Source organism: Brienomyrus brachyistius, chromosome 12, assembly GCF_023856365.1.
Source record: "Brienomyrus brachyistius isolate T26 chromosome 12, BBRACH_0.4, whole genome shotgun sequence".
NCBI lineage: Eukaryota > Metazoa > Chordata > Actinopteri > Osteoglossiformes > Mormyridae > Brienomyrus > Brienomyrus brachyistius.
Genome location: NC_064544.1, coordinates 15953903 through 15972907, shown reverse-complemented (window position 1 = coordinate 15972907; position 19005 = coordinate 15953903). Strand labels below are relative to the sequence as shown.

At 38.5% G+C, this 19005-nt stretch overlaps 2 protein-coding genes across 12 annotated transcripts in view; one reads left to right on the top strand and one right to left on the bottom strand.

Moving 5' to 3' along the window:
- The window catches only part of LOC125705232 (butyrophilin subfamily 1 member A1-like), a 28433-nt gene extending 19106 nt beyond the window's left edge, over positions 1–9327 (top strand). Inside the window, exons 9-22 of the mRNA XM_048971675.1 lie at positions 2766–2912; positions 3723–3852; positions 3997–4113; positions 4354–4371; positions 4504–4530; positions 4640–4678; positions 6809–6835; positions 6948–6968; positions 7076–7102; positions 7212–7232; positions 7335–7361; positions 7473–7493; positions 7832–7858; positions 8708–9327. Of these exons, the coding sequence (XP_048827632.1) occupies positions 2766–2912; positions 3723–3852; positions 3997–4113; positions 4354–4371; positions 4504–4530; positions 4640–4678; positions 6809–6835; positions 6948–6968; positions 7076–7102; positions 7212–7232; positions 7335–7361; positions 7473–7493; positions 7832–7858; positions 8708–9240 (1182 nt within the window). The 3' untranslated portion in view covers positions 9241–9327. The remainder of the gene's footprint in view (positions 1–2765; positions 2913–3722; positions 3853–3996; positions 4114–4353; positions 4372–4503; positions 4531–4639; positions 4679–6808; positions 6836–6947; positions 6969–7075; positions 7103–7211; positions 7233–7334; positions 7362–7472; positions 7494–7831; positions 7859–8707) is intronic.
- A 734-nt stretch (positions 9328–10061) lies between these two features.
- Positions 10062–14494, bottom strand: LOC125704520 (butyrophilin subfamily 1 member A1-like). 11 transcript variants are annotated; one of them, XM_048970155.1, is made up of 6 exons: positions 14236–14494; positions 13869–14124; positions 12384–12548; positions 12252–12272; positions 11886–11912; positions 10062–11406 (listed from the first exon to the last, which is right to left on the bottom strand). In XM_048970155.1, the coding sequence occupies exons 3-6, from the start codon at positions 12490–12492 to the stop codon at positions 10874–10876; spliced, it is 690 nt and encodes a 229-aa protein (XP_048826112.1). In that variant the 5' UTR covers positions 12493–12548; positions 13869–14124; positions 14236–14494; the 3' UTR covers positions 10062–10873. The 11 variants fall into 11 exon arrangements, with proteins under 11 accessions (XP_048826112.1, XP_048826115.1, XP_048826113.1 ...); XM_048970158.1 differs by lacking the exon at positions 14236–14494 and having other exon boundaries at positions 13869–13996; positions 14104–14198; XM_048970156.1 differs by lacking the exon at positions 14236–14494 and having other exon boundaries at positions 13869–14203.
- Positions 14495–19005: the final 4511 nt, after the last annotated feature.

The window sequence follows — 19005 nt, the reverse complement described above, 5'->3', positions numbered from 1 at the left end:
TACTGTTATACTTTCTATAGTTATTTATTTTATATACTATTGCATTATATCATTTTTACATAATTATTTGAATTATTCGTATCAGTTTTGAATTGTAACATTTGTTTCTAAATGTATAATAAATGTTAGAAAGTTTCATTTTGTTACATGGTTAAACCTGATGAGTGTTTTTACTGTCACCAACCAGGGCATATTGTAGCAAACTGGCCCAAATTACAGCAGAAAGAGGAAAAAAGGCTTAATCCAGAAAAGGAAGCTGTTGCATTAGATCTGTTTTATCCCCTAATAACGTGAATGACCAAGCACAGCCGGAGAGCAGCTATTCACCGTACGTGTTAAATGGGACCGTAGCTGTTAATGCTATGGACCAAGGTTGTCCTGTGACGATATTGCAGGATGCAGGAGCAGAACAATCATTTATTCTCAGGGGACTGATTCCTTTGTCAGATGCTACTTTTCGTGACACGTGCATCTTGTCGAAGCATTGATATGGGGTTTTTAAAGGTCCCATTACACTAGGTACATTTCACACGTCAGTTACAGGTACATTTAAAGTGGGCTTTTGTGATGCTTTGCCTGTTGCAGGAGTGTCTTTTATTTTGGGAAATTATATTGCTGGGGGCAAGGTAATGCCTGTGTTGGAAGTTACAGTCACTTCCTGTGCCAGACAGTCTTCTGATGGATTTTCCTGTTGTCTTTCCTGTCTGCATAATATCCCATGAACAACATTGAGCAAAACAGTTAGCTGATGAAATCAATTTGCCTGACACTTTTCTTACAGAAAACCTTCCTGAGTTGTCATGTACTGGTGCTAACAACGTGGGGGTGCCACAACCGCTCACTATACTTCCTGTTTTTGTAAATCGTGAAAAGCTTTTTAATGCTCATGTGGCGTTCTTAGGGGAGGAAGCAGCGAGGGAATACGGAAATGGACAACCCGACTACGCCACTCTGGGAATTGCACCCAGAGAATTAGAATACCGGAGTTCAAAACCCACTCCAATATAAAAGGACACAGATTCGTAATCACCATAGGGGAGACGCGAAGACCATAAACACTCCCTTTATTAGGCTGCTGTTTGGGGTTCAGTCCAGCTGAAGTTGTTTTTAAACATATCTTTTAGCAGATCAGCCACTCAAGATTATATATCATGTGGTGATGTTTCGTGAGTGCCTGCATAAAGCCTGCTCTTTGGCTCGCAATGCTAGTTGCAGAGAATTTCAACCAGGAGATAAAGTTTTAATTTTGTTATCTACTCCTGGGTCATCCTTGTCTGCTAACTTTTCTGGTCCATATGTGGTAGAGAGCAAGTTAAGTGACACAAATTATGTTGTCCGTACTTGAGATAGGAGACGCCAGTCGCACGTGTGTCATGTTAATATGCTAAAAGGGTATTACGCTCGTGAGATTGAGAAGTATCCACCGTCTCTATTTAAAGGTTCTCAACCTTCCCCATCTGTTTCTGCTGGGGTCAGTACCATCTCTGTTGAAGGTATGGTAGAATCAAAGGAAGGGCAGCTTGATGAGTTACTGTAAGGATTGGGATGTCTCCACTTAGCAGTATATACTGTATGACATTTGGAACCTCTGCAACAAAATGATGTTGAAGGCTGATTCAAGCTTTTCCATCAGTCTTTAATGATGGACCTTCTCTGACTCATTGCTGCATGATATTAGGGTGACTTCCCATCTTTAAAGCAACACCTGATGGCACCATCCGTTTTTGTATTGATTATATACGCTGCTACGGTAACTGATTCTTTTCCATTGCCTGGTATGGAAGATTGTGTGGACAATGTTGTGTCGGCACCATGTGTTACCAAACTTGATTTACTGGAGGGTTACTGGCAGGTACCCTTAACGCCGCTTGCCTCGAAGATTTCTGCTTTTGTTACCTCTGATAATTCCCTCCAATATACCGTACGTTTCAGTGTTAAGTTAATCTGGTTTTTTCTGACATGTCTGGTTGTTCTCCATATTAGGACGACCTAATTGTTTATTCATCCACTCCGTCAGAACATGTTTCCACCTTGCATGGAGTTTTTTGAGCGCCTGAACTCTGCCTTTTAAAACTTTAATTTAGGAAATTTGCGAGTTTTCTAAAGCTACAATAACAGGGTAAACAGGCCAAGGTTAGGTGCGGCCAGTCGAAGCCAAAGTGGTTGCTATTATTGAATATCCTGTTCCCACTTCTCGCTGAGAGCTACACAGGTTTTTAGGTATGGCTGGCTATTACCGTAGTTTTTGTAGGTATTTTTGTAGTGTCTCCTCTCACCTCTGTTCTTAGTCCTTACAAATCCTTTACCAGGTCAGAGGACTGTAAAAATGCCTTTGAGACGATTAAGGCTTTACTCTGTCAATCACCTGTGCTAGCAGCCCCTGATTTTAATATCCCATTTATGTTGGAAGTTGATGCCAGTGTGGTGAGAGCTGGTGCGGGTCCATCATCCTATCTGATATTTTTCCTGCTTAATAGTTTCATAAGCATCCATGAAATTACTCAACAATTGAAAAGGAAACCTTGGCTTTGTTGTGGGTACTACAACATTTATATCTTAGGTCCAGCTCTATTCCAGTTAATGGGAAGTTCATGGGAAGCTTTTGGGATTATATGCTTTCTCTTTTTTTTTTTGGGGGGGGGGGGGGGGCTGCTACATGTACACACATAGGCCTGTATGATTTGTCTCTTTTTTTTCCCTGCTGGGTCCCATGATTGGTTTTCCTTTCCGCCAATCAGCGCCAGCCAGCAAACAGCCTGTGATCTGGGAGGAGCAATATGTTTAAAGATGACTGCACCCAGCGACGGAGTTGGCTGTTTGGGCGGAAGCTTGTGAAGTTCCTGTTTTTGCCTTTCTTTAAGCTACTTATGACTTTTATTTATCAAACCTATAAACATGGGGAAAGGGACTGGGTAGGTAGGAGGTGCACACCTACACATCCACATAGGGCTGTTGATGTTAAACACAGGAAGGTGGGCGTGGCCAAGCCTTTTATATTTTGTTTGGGTAGGAGGTAGGTAGGTAGCTCTTTTTCTTTGCTTTATTTCTTAGTAGTAAAGTTGAGGGTTTTGAGATCTGTTTTGTTTGTTTCATTTCTTTTCTTTGGCCCCGCCCTTGTCCCTTATTCCCTTTAGCTTTACCAGAAGACTTGAAGCAGTTATTGCTGCAAAGGGTGGGCCAACTCCATCTTATAGTCTGTGTATTAAGAATGAGATGTCATTAAAGTTCATGTGTGTGTAAAGGCAGGTGTCCCTATACTTTTGGCAATATATGAGGAACACAGGTGCAACTAGGGACAAAAGCACAAATGAAATTATTCTGAGACGCAGGAACAGACTAAATATGGGGCAACTGCTACATAAATATCATTGACCCACAACAGTAGGGAGGCAGGTATACCTCGTGGCTTGCTCAGGCCATTCAGCCACATGGCAGCTGGGGGAACAGGGGAAACATTAGGGGTATCGAAGGTTCCAAAACACAGAAAAGGGACCAGATGGCCAGTGACATCTGCTGGTCAAATGGGGAAGCAGACAGAACAGGGACTGACAGAGAGACATCCTGATAATTACAGTGTGCTTAATTACACTGTACTGGCAGCAATGGCTATAGACTGTTTAACTAATTCCTTTATTAAAGGAATTAAAGGGGTGTCTACATACTTTTGAGGATGTGTTTTTTCCACATTCAGTTCTGTAATCCATGATGTATTTCCTTTCTAGGGTCAACAGTGGAAGAGAACAATCTTAAAAATGTCCAGGGAAAAGTTATGTAAAGGCCTATCGCTTGTATTACTAATTTTCTTGCTCTGCTTACTGATCTATTTTAGTTCTGTCACCCTGCCAGAGAAGAGTAAGAAACTTTGTATATTTGATACACACATTGCTAACATTAGTATTAATGTGTTATTTACCTAATAATAAATTATGATAGTTTCAGTCAATATACCAGTGTTAATGAAATTAACAATTTACAAATTCACATTCTTCCCCACAGACCCCCCCTTTTACTCCTGGCTTCCGGTGTTGGGAGCAGTTTGTGTTGCAGTAAAATTGTCGTTTGACATCTTTGATCTTTATAAGTACACGAAAAGGGGAACTCCAGAATTTCAAGGTAAATTATTTATTTAAAGACAATGAATCTGTGTTTTTAAATAGGAAAGGACATTTTGAGAGCATTTTAGTCGATTCATCTGATTTCACATTAACCATTATCTTCCCTAAATGTGATGTTTAATACACCATCAATACAATCATTTGATGTTTAAATTTTAATACACTGTTGATGTGTCATTCTTTGAATTTAACGTTTTCATATCATGGCTGCTGTAACATCCTGCTGCAATAAAAACAGTATTAGATACTTCAAATGGTGAGTTATCTTATAATAAAATGGCTAAATTGGAGTCCTTTCAATTATGTATATGAAACACTTCAAATATTTAAGACATTAGCTTTTGATAGTAGTGACATGTTTTAGAATTATCTGCTTTTGCTGTTGTAGATGACGTTGATGGTGTGCATGCTTTGGGTAAGCTGTCTGTAGTACTCTAGCACATTTTACAGATATTAACTGATAAACAGAAAATATGTAATATATATGAGTATATGTGTGTATAGCTGTTTTGTTGTTTACACAGGAGGAGAATCAAGGCCGAATCAGGTGTCCCAGGAAAGATGTAAGATACAAAATTCCAGTCATATTTATGGGACATTCTAGACACAAATTAACTGCATGGATGTAAATAGTTACATAAATTGGATCAGATCAGATCAGAATTTATTTTGGATGCTTTGTCATGAATTTGGAAGTTGCCCTTCATTACAGCCACTTGCTACTTTTGCAATTTTTCTTAAAAGGAATAAAAGGTATAATTTATCATTGCTTTTTTATGTTTGCCTTTGGAGATAAGAATTACCAAGTTGAAGGTGAGGAAATGAACACAATTGTAATTTTTAGGTAGGAAAACCATTCTTAGCATTTCAATCATGAACCACTAAATTTTTAGTTTTAATTTTCTCAAAATGTAATATTTTATTTTTGCAAATTCTTTTAATATTTAGCTTACATACAACCTTTCAGTGTATTTGATAACTTTATAAATTATACCCAAGTCTCAAATGCCAGAACAGATGTAATTGTTTTCTGCATATTCAGATCGCATTCGCATGGTAATTTGATGAAAAATGCAACGGTGAAATGCGATCCAGATACATCCCCATCAGCACCATAAAAAAGGGGGGGGGGGGTGTGCCAGGTGTGAATGGCTCATGCATACACATGAAAGTTGCTACATATTCAGTGAAAGGAGCCAGAAATGGTGACATGAGTTTGGTTTTTTTTATATATTTATCCAACTGAATGTTGCCACTACATCATTCAGTCATCTTCATGTAGCCAAGACTTTGGTGATCAGATATCCGGGATCAAAACAAACTTCCACCATGGCTTACTATATACTTTTATAATATTTCTGCAAGTGTTCCCAACTTAATTTTGCAATGTCTATACTTTGATGTCAAATTACAAACTTCACATAAATCTGACATACTTACAAAGTACATTAAGATTAAGATGAATTTTATGCCAAAACAAATACATAAGAAATAATTTATTTGCCATGAATTAAGTTTATGATATTTGAAGAAACGTGTGACCATGCAACAGTCAGTGAAAGTGTGTTTCCTACCCCTAGACCCCAGAGGATTAAAGAGAGATTAGATCTCTTCTCACCATGATGGCATTCAGTGCCTGATAATCTACACAAAGTCAGAGCCCCTCCATTCTATTTCCCTACAAAAAAGGACACTGATACCACTGGTGATATTTGGAAGGCTGAATAATACCTTGTGCTAGGGCTTAGGTATTCATAGCCTATTCCCCAGGTCAGGATAGAGGAAAGAGGAAAGCCTTTGGTAGAGAATCGTCCTTAATCTACTCTATGGTGCAGTTGGATGCCCTGTGTTAGGGCAGGATAAAGCCTTATGTTTTCTGGGGGAATTAAAGAGATGTTATGGCCAAAACTGAGCAGGTTACGAGTGAAAGGGAGCACCAGTCACTAATTGGTTTCATATGGAAAATCCCTACAGTTAAACAAAGTGGTACAGTCTGCTGTTTTATGACGACGAAGCAGCCTCTGGCCACTACCTCTGCGAGTCGTGCTCGCAGCCAGAGTCGCACCGCGGCTTGTCACACCTGTCAAGTCGGGAGCCCTTGATGGCCGATGAGCAGCTGGAGTCCGCTGTGGTGCCCACCCTCCTCAGTCACTGACTTCGGCTCTGCCGAGATTCTGATAGGCAGGCAGGAGCGGCTTCAAGGCACTCTATGCACGTCTGATGTCTCCTGGATTGAGTGCAGGGCGCCTTCCTTTCCCCAGCATCCCATGCTCATCTGCTGGAGGCTCTGGTGCGAGTTTCTGGGCAGTAGCGTGGCCGGTGCCCTCCTCTCCTGTAGCACCAGCAGGCAAGCTTTGCATCTCTAATTGGATGCCGCCACTTCACAGCTGCCTGGAGTAAGTTGGAGTAAACTTGCTAGATGATGGCCAGCCACGCCAGTGGGATCACTTCCTGGATCCCACGTCTGACCCCAGTGTAGCGCTGGTCGGACCAAGGCATCACGGGAGCAGAGAAGGACAAGGAGAGGGGAAGGGGAAACGCGCTCCTTAATAGCAGTCCTTAACAGGACTATGACAAGACGCAAGGGAGGTGAATACACTAGGGATATCCAAAGGCAGCAAGGGAAAGTGGATCTAGTAACTGTAAAGGAAATCATAGTGTCCATAGTATAATCAATGCCATCTGCATTTCAGGCTTTCTGTGGAATGAACGGTATGAAGGTAAGTGATTATTTTAGTATGTGTGTGAGAATTAGAAGGAACCTGTGAGGATCTGACAATCAAATATCAATATAAAGGATTGTTAAAGTGTCTTTTTTTTACCTCTTTGCAGAAAAGGGTTGTCAGGTTGATGGTGAGTGAATAAATTATTAATCAGTATGACGACCTTACATTACAGAAAACATCTCTTGAGAATTTCACTACTGCTATACAGTATAATCAATGTTGTCTGCATTTCAGGCTCTCTGTGGAATGAATGGCATGAAGGTCAGTGGTTATTTTAGTATTTGTGTGAGAATTACAAGGAACCTATGAGGATCTGAGAATAAAATATCAATATAAAGGATTGTTAAAATTTCCGTTTTTACCTCTGCAGAAAAGGGTTGTCAGGTTGATGGTGAGTGAATAAATTAATAATCAATATGATGACCTTACATTACAGAAAACATCTCTTGTGAATTTCACTGCTGCTATATAATCAATGCCATCTGCATTTCAGGTTCTCTGTGGAATGAATGGCATGAAGGCAAGTGATAATTTTAGTATTTGTGTGAGAATTACAAGGAACCTATGAGGATCTGAGAATCAAATATCAATATAAAGGATTGTTAAAATTTCCGTTTTTACCTCTTTGCAGAAAAGGGTTGTCAGGTTGATGGTGAGTGAATAAATTAGTAATCAATATAGACCTTACATTAGTGATACTTTCAGTATTTATGGACCAAATGGAATAAACCAAATGAAATATATTTTTTTCGTCCAGCAAATTACTAAGTTGATTTGATTTGGTTTTATCTGATATTTACCTTTTTTTGCAATTTATCAATGCTTAAATAAGAAAGATTTCACAATATTTTTAAAATGAATTTACTGCTTTTACTGTAATACATACATTATAGAAACAAACTGTCATATTAACACGGCAGCCTTCCATTTCCATACACATGCTTTGAGAATTTCACTACTAATATATAATGAATTCTCTCTGTATTCCAGGCTTTCCTTGGAAACAACAGCATGAGGGTAACTGATTACTTATAAATCTAATATTATATTAGAAAATTTATATTTATATTAGAATTACATGAGGTACAGCACATGAAACAGGATATTTATACATTAATTTTTAACACTATTTCTATAAAGCAAATTTACTCTCAAATTCACATTTCCCATTTTCTATTTAGCCCTTCATTTGAACTTTTTAGGTGTTATTTTTCTCTAACGGGTCATTTGTAATTTATTTATTATATTAATATTTAGGTCATGGACTGATTTTTTTGTAGTAAAACTCTATATAAATGGACGTATCGGCATACTGTAGTAATTTGTAGGATCAGCCACTGGGAAAAGACATTATCACTTGTATTCTGGTCTAGCCATTTTATGAGAATGTGCTCCTTAAAATATCCATCCATCCATTTTCCAAACCGCTTATCCTACTGGGTCATGGGGGGTCCGGAGCCTATCCCGGAAGCAATGGGCACGAGGAAGGGAACAACCCAGGATGGGGGGGCCAGCCCATCGCAGGGCACACTCACACACCAGTCACTCACACATGCACTCCTACGGGCAATTTAGTAACTCCAATTGGCCTCAGAATGTCTTTTGACTATGGGGGGAAACCGGAGTACCCGGAGGAAACCCCACAATCACATGGGGAGAACATGCAAACTCCACACACATGTGACCCAGGCGGAGAGTCGAACCCGGGTCCCAGAGGTATGAGGCAACAGTGCTAACCACTGCACCACCATGCCGCCCCTCTCCTTAAAATATGTCACAGATATTTTGTATCTCTTCCACTCATCATTACTGTTACAAAATCATGTTTGTTTTATCTCTTGACATTTGTTTTTGTGATTGGTACAGTGGACATAACCCTAGATAGAGGCACAGCTCATCGCAAGCTGAAGATATCGGATGATGCTAAAGAAGTCCAGTGGATAGAAGAGGGAATACAGAGTGTGTCTAAGGAGAGCAACCGCTTTGATACTGAGCCATTTGTACTGGGAAATATCATGCGTTCCTGGAGAAGCTACTGGTGTGTTGATGTGGAGGGAAAGGAGGACTGGGTCTTGGGTGTAGCTGCAGATACATCCAGCAGAAAAGGCCAACTGGAAATGAGCCCCAGTAATGGATTTTGGGTAATCAGGGTGTCAAATGGCATGAGTGTGAAGATCATGACCGAGGAGGTAGAGGTCCGGACAGATATACCCATCCCAACAAAAGTGGGAATTTACCTTGACTATGAAGAGAAGGAGGTGTCCTTCTACAATGCAGTAGATGGTTTGTGTATTTACACTTTCAAAGATGGGCCAGGCTCTGACAGAACTGCCCGTCCCCTATTCTCTCCATGGAGCAATGATTCAGACAAGATCTCAGTATTGTCTATCATATCATAAGAAAATAGTGTATATGAAACGAAGCCATGAAATATGTGTCATTTTCATTAAATGGTTCATATGAATAAATAAACAAATTTAAAAATATGTCCCTGTATGCAAGTTCTTCTAAGTGTACAGAGTGATGTCACTTTGTGTCACGTGCAGCTCTGTGAGGAATGCAGTACCTTGAAATATATATACATATAGACACACACATATATTATATTCATACACGTCTCCGTATTCCCTTTTTTAAACCAATTAAAAGACTTATTTTCATGTGTTTATGAGAATGCAATAAATAACATTACTATAAACCAGTCTAAGAACCTTTGCTGTGTCTGTTCCCGTAACTGTACATAATTTACACATTGACCTACAAGCAAAAGAGTGACAAAAATTAGAAAAATATAAAAAGAGAAAAGTATATAAATGAAGAAAAAGTTTCATTCATTGTTAAATTATTGTTATTTCCTATTGCTTTTAATTCTTTCAGGCTACTCAAAAACTTGGTCAGACCTGAGGGGGCATGGATACCGTGGCAGATTCAGGGGGGGCAGTACTTGTCAGGGGCGCTTGATGCGTAAAATTATATGTAAAATATGGGCAGGGGAGGCCCAAGGGGACATTTTGTCAGGGGTCCAGAATTTCAAGGTACTGCCCTGCAAGCCTATGATTTAAAACTAAAACCTAAAATTAAAATCCGTATACTGTACAAGATTCATTAAAACTTCATCACACTTTATTGTGCAGTGCAAACTCAATGATTTTTTAGTTTTATGTTTCTTTATATTAATGTTTCTCTAATAAAGAAAACAAATGGAGTCTTGAGCAAAGTATTTGGGCTTTTTAAAGACATTTTATTAAAATACAAAACGTATAAAAATAACAAAATGAAATACCTTATTAAGCAAACGCAATTAAAATGTATACATGAAAAGCAAGAACAAGCTAAACAAATTTCTCAGTTGGTATCAAACAAAACTTATTGGACCAGGATCAGGAGGCTCTATCATAGCCCATCTGCAAATGACACCCCAGTCCACACAAGCATGCCTCACAGAGCTGCACGTGACACAAAGTGACATCACTCTGTACACGTAGAAGAACTTGCATACGGGGACATATTTTTTCTAAATTTGTTTATTTAGTGATATGAACAATCCATCCATCCATCCATCCATCCATTTTCCAAACCGCTTATCCTACTGGGTCATGGGGGGTCCGGAGCCTATCCCGGAAGCAATGGGCACGAGGAAGGGAACAACCCAGGATGGGGGGCCAGCCCATCGCAGGGCACACTCACACACCAGTCACTCACACATGCACTCCTACGGGCAATTTAGTAACTCCAATTGGCCTCAGCATGTCTTTTGACTGTGGGGGGAAACCGGAGTACCCGGAGGAAACCCCACAATCACATGGGGAGAACATGCAAACTCCACACACATGTGACCCAGGCGGAGAGTCGAACCCGGGTCACAGGGGTGTGAGGCAACAGTGCTTTTTTGATATCAATAAATCAATATTAAAGCTGATAGCTTTATAAACGCTGCAAAAATATACTGAGATTCAAATTTAATATATTGTAATGGTACTATTTGATGATAATTACATGTATTTCATGTTTTAGTTTCAAAAATCTATTTTCTTATGATATGATAGACAATACTGAGATCTTGTCTGAATCATTGCTCCATGGAGAGAATAGGGGACGGGCAGTTCTGTCAGAGCCTGGCCCATCTTTGAAAGTGTAAATACACAAACCATCTACTGCATTGTAGAAGGACACCTCCTTCTCTTCATAGTCAAGGTAAATTCCCACTTTTGTTGGGATGGGTATATCTGTCCGGACCTCTACCTCCTCGGTCATGACCTTCACACTCATACCATTTGACACCCTAATTACCCAAAATCCATTACTGGGGCTCATTTCCAGTTGGCCTTTCCTGCTGGATGTATCTGCAGCTACACCCAAGACCCAGTCCTCCTTTCCCTCCACATCAACGCACCAGTAGCTTCTCCAGGAACGCATGATATTTCCCAGTACAAATGGCTCAGTATCAAAGCGGTTGCTCTCCTTAGACACACTCTGTATTCCCTCTTCTATCCACTGGACTTCTTTAGCATCATCCGATATCTTCAGCTTGCGATGAGCTGTGCCTCTATCTAGGGTTATGTCCACTGTACAGATCACAAAAACAAATGTCAAGAGATAAAACAAACATGATTTTGTAACAGTAATGATGAGTGGAAGAGATACAAAATATCTGTGACATATTTTAAGGAGCACATTCTCATAAAATGGCTAGACCAGAATACAAGTGATAATGTCTTTTCCCAGTGGCTGATCCTACAAATTACTACAGTATGCCGGTACATCCATTTATATAGAGTTTTACTACAAAAAAATCAGTCCATGACCTAAATATTAATATAATAAATAAATTACAAATGGCCCGTTAGAGAAAAATACCACCTAAAAGTTCAAATGAAGGGCTAAATAGTAAATGAGAAATGTGAATTTGAGAGTAAATATGCTTTATAGAAATGGTGTTAAAAGTCAATGTATAAATAAACTGTTTAATGTACTGTACCTCATGTAATTCTAATATAAATATTAATTTTCTAATATAATATTAGATTTATAAGTAATCAGTTACCCTCATGCTGTTGTTTCCAAGGAAAGCCTGGAATACAGAGAGAATTCATTATATATTAGTAGTGAAATTATCAAAGCATGTGTATGGAAATGGAAGGCTGGCATGTTAATATGACAGTTTGTTTCTATAATGTACGTATTACAGTAAAAGCAGTAAATTCATTTAAAAAATATTGAGAAATCTTTCTTATTTAAGCATTGATAAATTGTAAAAAAAGATCAATATCAGATAAAACCAAATCAAATCAACTTAGTAATTTGCTGTACGAAAAAAAAAATATTTCATTTGGTTTATTCCATTTGGTCCATAAATACTGAAAGTATCACTAATGTAAGGTCTATATTGATTACTAATTTATTCACTCACCATCAACCTGACAACCCTTTTCTGCAAAGAGGTAAAAAAAGACACTTTAACAATCCTTTATATTGATATTTGATTCTCAGATCCTCATAGGTTCCTTGTAATTCTCACACAAATACTAAAATAACCACTGACCTTCATGCCATTCATTCCACAGAGAGCCTGAAATGCAGACAACATTGATTATACTGTATAGCAGTAGTGAAATTCTCAAGAGATGTTTTCTGTAATGTAAGGTCGTCATACTGATTAATAATTTATTCACTCACCATCAACCTGACAACCCTTTTCTGCAAAGAGGTAAAAACGGACATTTTAACAATCCTTTATATTGATATTTTATTCTCAGATCCTCATAGGTTCCTTGTAATTCTCACACAAATACTAAAATAACCACTGACCTTCATGCCATTCATTCCACAGAGAGCCTGAAATGCAGACAACATTGATTATACTGTATAGCAGTAGTGAAATTCTCAAGAGATGTTTTCTGTAATGTAAGGTCATCATACTGATTAATAATTTATTCACTCACCATCAACCTGACAACCCTTTTCTGCAAAGAGGTAAAAACGGAAATTTTAACAATCCTTTATATTGATATTTGATTCTCAGATCCTCATAGGTTCCTTGTAATTCTCACACAAATACTAAAATTATCACTTGCCTTCATGCCATTCATTCCACAGAGAACCTGAAATGCAGATGGCATTGATTATATAGCAGCAGTGAAATTCACAAGAGATGTTTTCTGTAATGTAAGGTCATCATATTGATTACTAATTTATTCACTCACCATCAACCTGACAACCCTTTTCTGCAAAGAGGTAAAAAAAGACACTTTAACAATCCTTTATATTGATATTTGATTCTCAGATCCTCATAGGTTCCTTGTAATTCTCACACAAATACTAAAATAACCACTGACCTTCATGCCATTCATTCCACAGAGAGCCTGAAATGCAGACAACATTGATTATACTGTATAGCAGTAGTGAAATTCTCAAGAGATGTTTTCTGTAATGTAAGGTCGTCATACTGATTAATAATTTATTCACTCACCATCAAGCTGACAACCCTTTTCTGCAAAGAGGTAAAAACGGACATTTTAACAATCCTTTATATTGATATTTTATTCTCAGATCCTCATAGGTTCCTTGTAATTCTCACACAAATACTAAAATAACCACTGACCTTCATGCCATTCATTCCACAGAGAGCCTGAAATGCAGACAACATTGATTATACTGTATAGCAGTAGTGAAATTCTCAAGAGATGTTTTCTGTAATGTAAGGTCATCATACTGATTAATAATTTATTCACTCACCATCAACCTGACAACCCTTTTCTGCAAAGAGGTAAAAACGGACATTTTAACAATCCTTTATATTGATATTTGATTCTCAGATCCTCATAGGTTCCTTGTAATTCTCACACAAATACTAAAATAACCACTTGCCTTCATGCCATTCATTCCACAGAGAACCTGAAATGCAGATGGCATTGATTATACAGTAGTAGTGGAATTCTCAAGAGATGTTTTCTGTAATGTAAGGTCGTCATACTGATTAATAATTTATTCACTCACCATCAACCTGGCAACCCTTTTCTGCAAAGAGGTAAAAACGGACATTTTAACAATCCTTTATATTGATATTTGATTCTCAGATCCTCATAGGTTCCTTGTAATTCTCACACAAATACTAAAATAACCACTGACCTTCATGCCATTCATTCCACAGAGAGCCTGAAATGCAGACAACATTGATTATACTGTATAACAGTAGTGAAATTCTCAAGAGATGTTTTCTGTAATGTAAGGTCGTCATACTGATTAATAATTTATTCACTCACCATCAACCTGACAACCCTTTTCTGCAAAGAGGTAAAAACGGACATTTTAACAATCCTTTATATTGATATTTTATTCTCAGATCCTCATAGGTTCCTTGTAATTCTAACACAAATACTAAAATAATCACTGACCTTCATGCCATTCATTCCACAGAGAGCCTGAAATGCAGACAACATTGATTATACTGTATAGCAGTAGTGAAATTCTCAAGAGATGTTTTCTGTAATGTAAGGTCGTCATACTGATTAATAATTTATTCACTCACCATCAACCTGACAACCCTTTTCTGCAAAGAGGTAAAAACGGACATTTTAACAATCCTTTATATTGATATTTGATTCTCAGATCCTCATAGGTTCCTTGTAATTCTCACACAAATACTAAAATAACCACTTACCTTCATGTTGTTCACTGCAGCGAGAACCTGAAATGCAGATGGCATTGATTATACAGTAGTAGTGGAATTCTCAAGAGATGTTTTCTGTAATGTAAGGTCGTCATACTGATTAATAATTTATTCACTCACCATCAACCTGACAACCCTTTTCTGCAAAGAGGTAAAAACGGACATTTTAACAATCCTTTATATTGATATTTGATTCTCAGATCCTCATAGGTTCCTTGTAATTCTCACACAAATACTAAAATAACCACTGACCTTCATGCCATTCATTCCACAGAGAGCCTGAAATGCAGACAACATTGATTATACTGTATAACAGTAGTGAAATTCTCAAGAGATGTTTTCTGTAATGTAAGGTCGTCATACTGATTAATAATTTATTCACTCACCATCAACCTGACAACCCTTTTCTGCAAAGAGGTAAAAACGGACATTTTAACAATCCTTTATATTGATATTTTATTCTCAGATCCTCATAGGTTCCTTGTAATTCTCACACAAATACTAAAATAACCACTGACCTTCACGCCATTCATTCCACAGAGAGCCTGAAATGCAGACAACATTGATTATACTGTATAGCAGTAGTGAAATTTTCAAGAGATGTTTTCTGTAATGTAAGGTCGTCATACTGATTAATAATTTATTCACTCACCATCAACCTGACAACCCTTTTCTGCAAAGAGGTAAAAACGGACTTTTTAACAATCCTTTATATTGATATTTGATTCTCACATCCTCATATATTCTTTGTAATTCTCACACAAATACTAAAATAACCACTTACCTTCATGTTGTTCACTGCAGCGAGAACCTGAAATGCAGATGGCATTGATTATACAGTAGTAGTGGAATTCTCAAGAGATGTTTTCTGTAATGTACTGTACGGTCGTCATATTGATTGCTAATTTATTCACGTACCATCAACCTGACAACCTGTTGCTGTAAAGACGTAAACAGACACTTTAACAATCCTTTATTCATATTGCGATGATTTTGCTTGTTTCACACGTCAATGCAAGAATGACGACAACACCGGATAGTTTCTAAAGGAGAGGATGCCCAGCTTTTATTTTGTAACTAGCGCCAAGCATGTAAATTGGAACAATTTTACGCCCTGCACCCACTTCCCCCTTTGGCTGAAATCTTGCCTCAAGGCATAGAAACAACACGGCATTTCACCGACGGTAACCTTCACACCTTAAATGAAACTAACTGAAATTATCTCCTACACATTCCCCATAACACGAACACAAGAACTTTAACAATAACTAATTTAACCCCTAAAACAGACCCAAAACAACCTGACCAAAACTCGGCAGGAGCAGTGCATGCTAGAAGTCACCACCCTCCTGTCTCAACTCCGTTACAATGTATTATATTTGAATCTCAGTACATTTTTGCAGCGGTTATAAAGCTATCAGCTTTAATACTGATTTATTGATATCAAAAAAGGAAGTATTATTTGAAATGTAAAAAGGCCTTTCTTCAATAATTCTGGAGAAGAAACTGATGTATGAAGGCAGTGATTATGATATTTATTCAAGACAATGGAACAAAAGGTCTTACAGACTGTTGGACCTATTCTCCCTTCAAGCACGTAAGTCAAAAAAGTGCTTAAAAAGTTACATGTGTTTGAGTGCTTAGCAAGACAATTTTGGACAATTTTATGCTTCCAACATTGTGGGAACAGTTTGGGGAAGGAAGGCCCTCTTCTGTACCAGCATGACTGCGCCCCAGTGCACAAAGCAAGTCCCATAAAGACATGGTTGGATGAGTTTGGTGTGGAAGAATTTGACTGGCTCACACAGAGCCCTGACCTCAACCCCGACAAACACCTTCGAGATGAACTAGAACAGAGATTCCAAGCCAGGCCTTTACATCCCACATCAGTTCCTGACAGTCAGAAATACTCTTTTGGATGAATGGGCAAAAATTCTCAGAGACAGAATCCAAAATCTTATGGAAAGCTGAAAAGGGTGGACCAACTCCTCGCTCGCGTTATTATGCCAAACAGGAAAATAAATATGAAAATGATTCCTGAAATACATAGAAGGAAAGAAGATATGTCCACAATGAAAGATGATATATATACAATATCCATCCATCACCATAACCACTTAATCCCAACTGGGGTTGCAGGAGGGACTGGAGCCCATCCTGGAAACAATGGGTGCAGGTGGGAACTAACCCTGGGCAGGCACCAGCACACACAGCCACAGGGCCAATTTATACTCACCAATCAACCCGTCCTGCACACTTTTGGACTGTGGGAGGAAATCAGAGCCCCCAGCGAAAATAAGGACAGTGTGCAAGCTCCACACAAAAAGGACCCAGGACTGAACCCAGGACATACTTGCAGTGAGGCACCGATGCTAACCACTGCACCACTATGCCACCCTTATATGTAATGTACAATATATATATATACATATAGTGAAACCTGGTATATATACAATGGAACCTTATGGAATCACTGTTAGTGAATAGAGTAGTGGCACCTGCCAAATAAATTAAATATTTAAAAGATTTTCTTTGGCATCTATCTGATGAACAATTTCTATTTTTGCACTGAATGTCTGTATAGTATATATTTCACTCGCGTGCAGACAGTAGCCGAAGGTAATCTAGTTAGTGCTCATGGATAACTATTGAATCGAGAGAGAAAAAACATTACAGAAGGAAAAAAACAAATTCTCGCTAGCTTTCATTTTCGCCTGCGAGTGGAATATTTACGCAGTTTATATTTTTCGCACTATGTTTCAGCAGCGCTCACTAGGTTTGGCATTGATGTGACACCATTCTTCTTTTACTGCCACAAATCTCAAAACTACAGATTCATCAGTAAATAGGACTTTTTTTTCCAGTGACCCACTGTAAATTAAATTAAATTTTTTATTTATTTTTATATAGCGCCTTTCACAAGAGTCGTACCAAAGCGCATTACATGGATGTGTTGTGATAAAACATTATTAGAGAGAGTAATACAGAACAGGAAAAAGGAAGGAAAGAAATTAAAGTCAGAAGACAATGGAGGAGAAGAACCAAAAACTCCCAAGAAAGAGGAAAAAAAAACCTCTGGGGGTCCAAGACCAACCCCCCTGGGCATATTAACATTGGTTGTATGTCTTAGCACATGCCAAAACTTTTTTACAGGATTAAATGAAAAAAGAATCCAGATTTTCAATGTGGTCTCAATCTTTTGGACCCCACTCTATACAACTGTACACTAAGTCCTGGCGTCGCAGGGTGAAAGACACGTGACATGTGGAAAACATGCAAGCTACACATGACCATGCTAAGGCTGCATTATATAGGGGACAAAAAAATCACATCACAATATTTTAAATGTTTGCTTATAATACTGCGACATTTATCAAACAAAAATCTTACCCCAAAATTGACCCAAACTATAGCCGAATAGAATTTATTATCAATCAATAGCATCTGTCAAGTAAGTTGGCTAACAGAGACAAATCAGGGCTGACAAATCTTTTGCTTTTGCTCAATATCATCCCTGTGTAATTGAGAATATTTCCATACAGCCGGCAAATGGCAAATGTCTTTTGGTGACTAGTTCTTATTTGCTTTTCTCCTTCTCCTTTCTCACTCACTTTCGTAAAATTTCTTATGAATGCGCCACACGGTCTATGAATGAGTCCAACAGCAAGGATGAAAATGATTATGACTGACACAGAAAGTGCAGGCAAAGCTCACGAAAGGCAGCAGCAGTATTCCAGATTGCCCGGTAATAACATCCATCCATCCATCCATTTCCCAAAACGCTTATCCTAATGGGTCGCGGGGGGTCCGGAGCCTATCCCGGAAGCAATGGGCACAAGGCAGGGAACAACCCAGGATGGGGGGCCAGCCCATCACAGGGCACACTCACACACCATTCACTGACACATGCACACCTATGGGCAATTTAGTGACTCCAATTAGCCTCAGCATGTTTTTGGACTGTGGGGGGAAACCGGAGTACCCGGAGGAAACCCCACGACGACATGGGGAGAACATGCAAACTCCACACACATGTAACCCAGGCGGAGACTCGAACCCGGGTCCCAGAGGTGTGAGGCAACAGTGCTAACCACTGCACCACCATGCCGCCCCGGTAATAACATATACAAGAATTTGAAAAGAAACGATCATTAAAATTTCTAGCATATCGTCTTAGTCAAAGTATGATAAAAATGGTCTTGTATGTGTATGTGGTTCTGTCACCTGCACTATTCTTTCAATGTTGAATATTCATGTTTGTTGATAAAAAAATTATAAAGGAATATGAAATACAATGAAAATGGATAAAGAAAATATTCACCTCATTCAAAAGTGTGGAAATTGTCACTCACCAGATTTCCAACTTTGAAGGATTTTCCAGACCAGCAGCCAGGAGATTGTTGCCAGTACAAACAATACAAACGTGTTCTGAAAGAACAAATCTAAAAAAGTGATACACAAGTGAAATAATTATAAATTTGCAGGCCATTGTGAA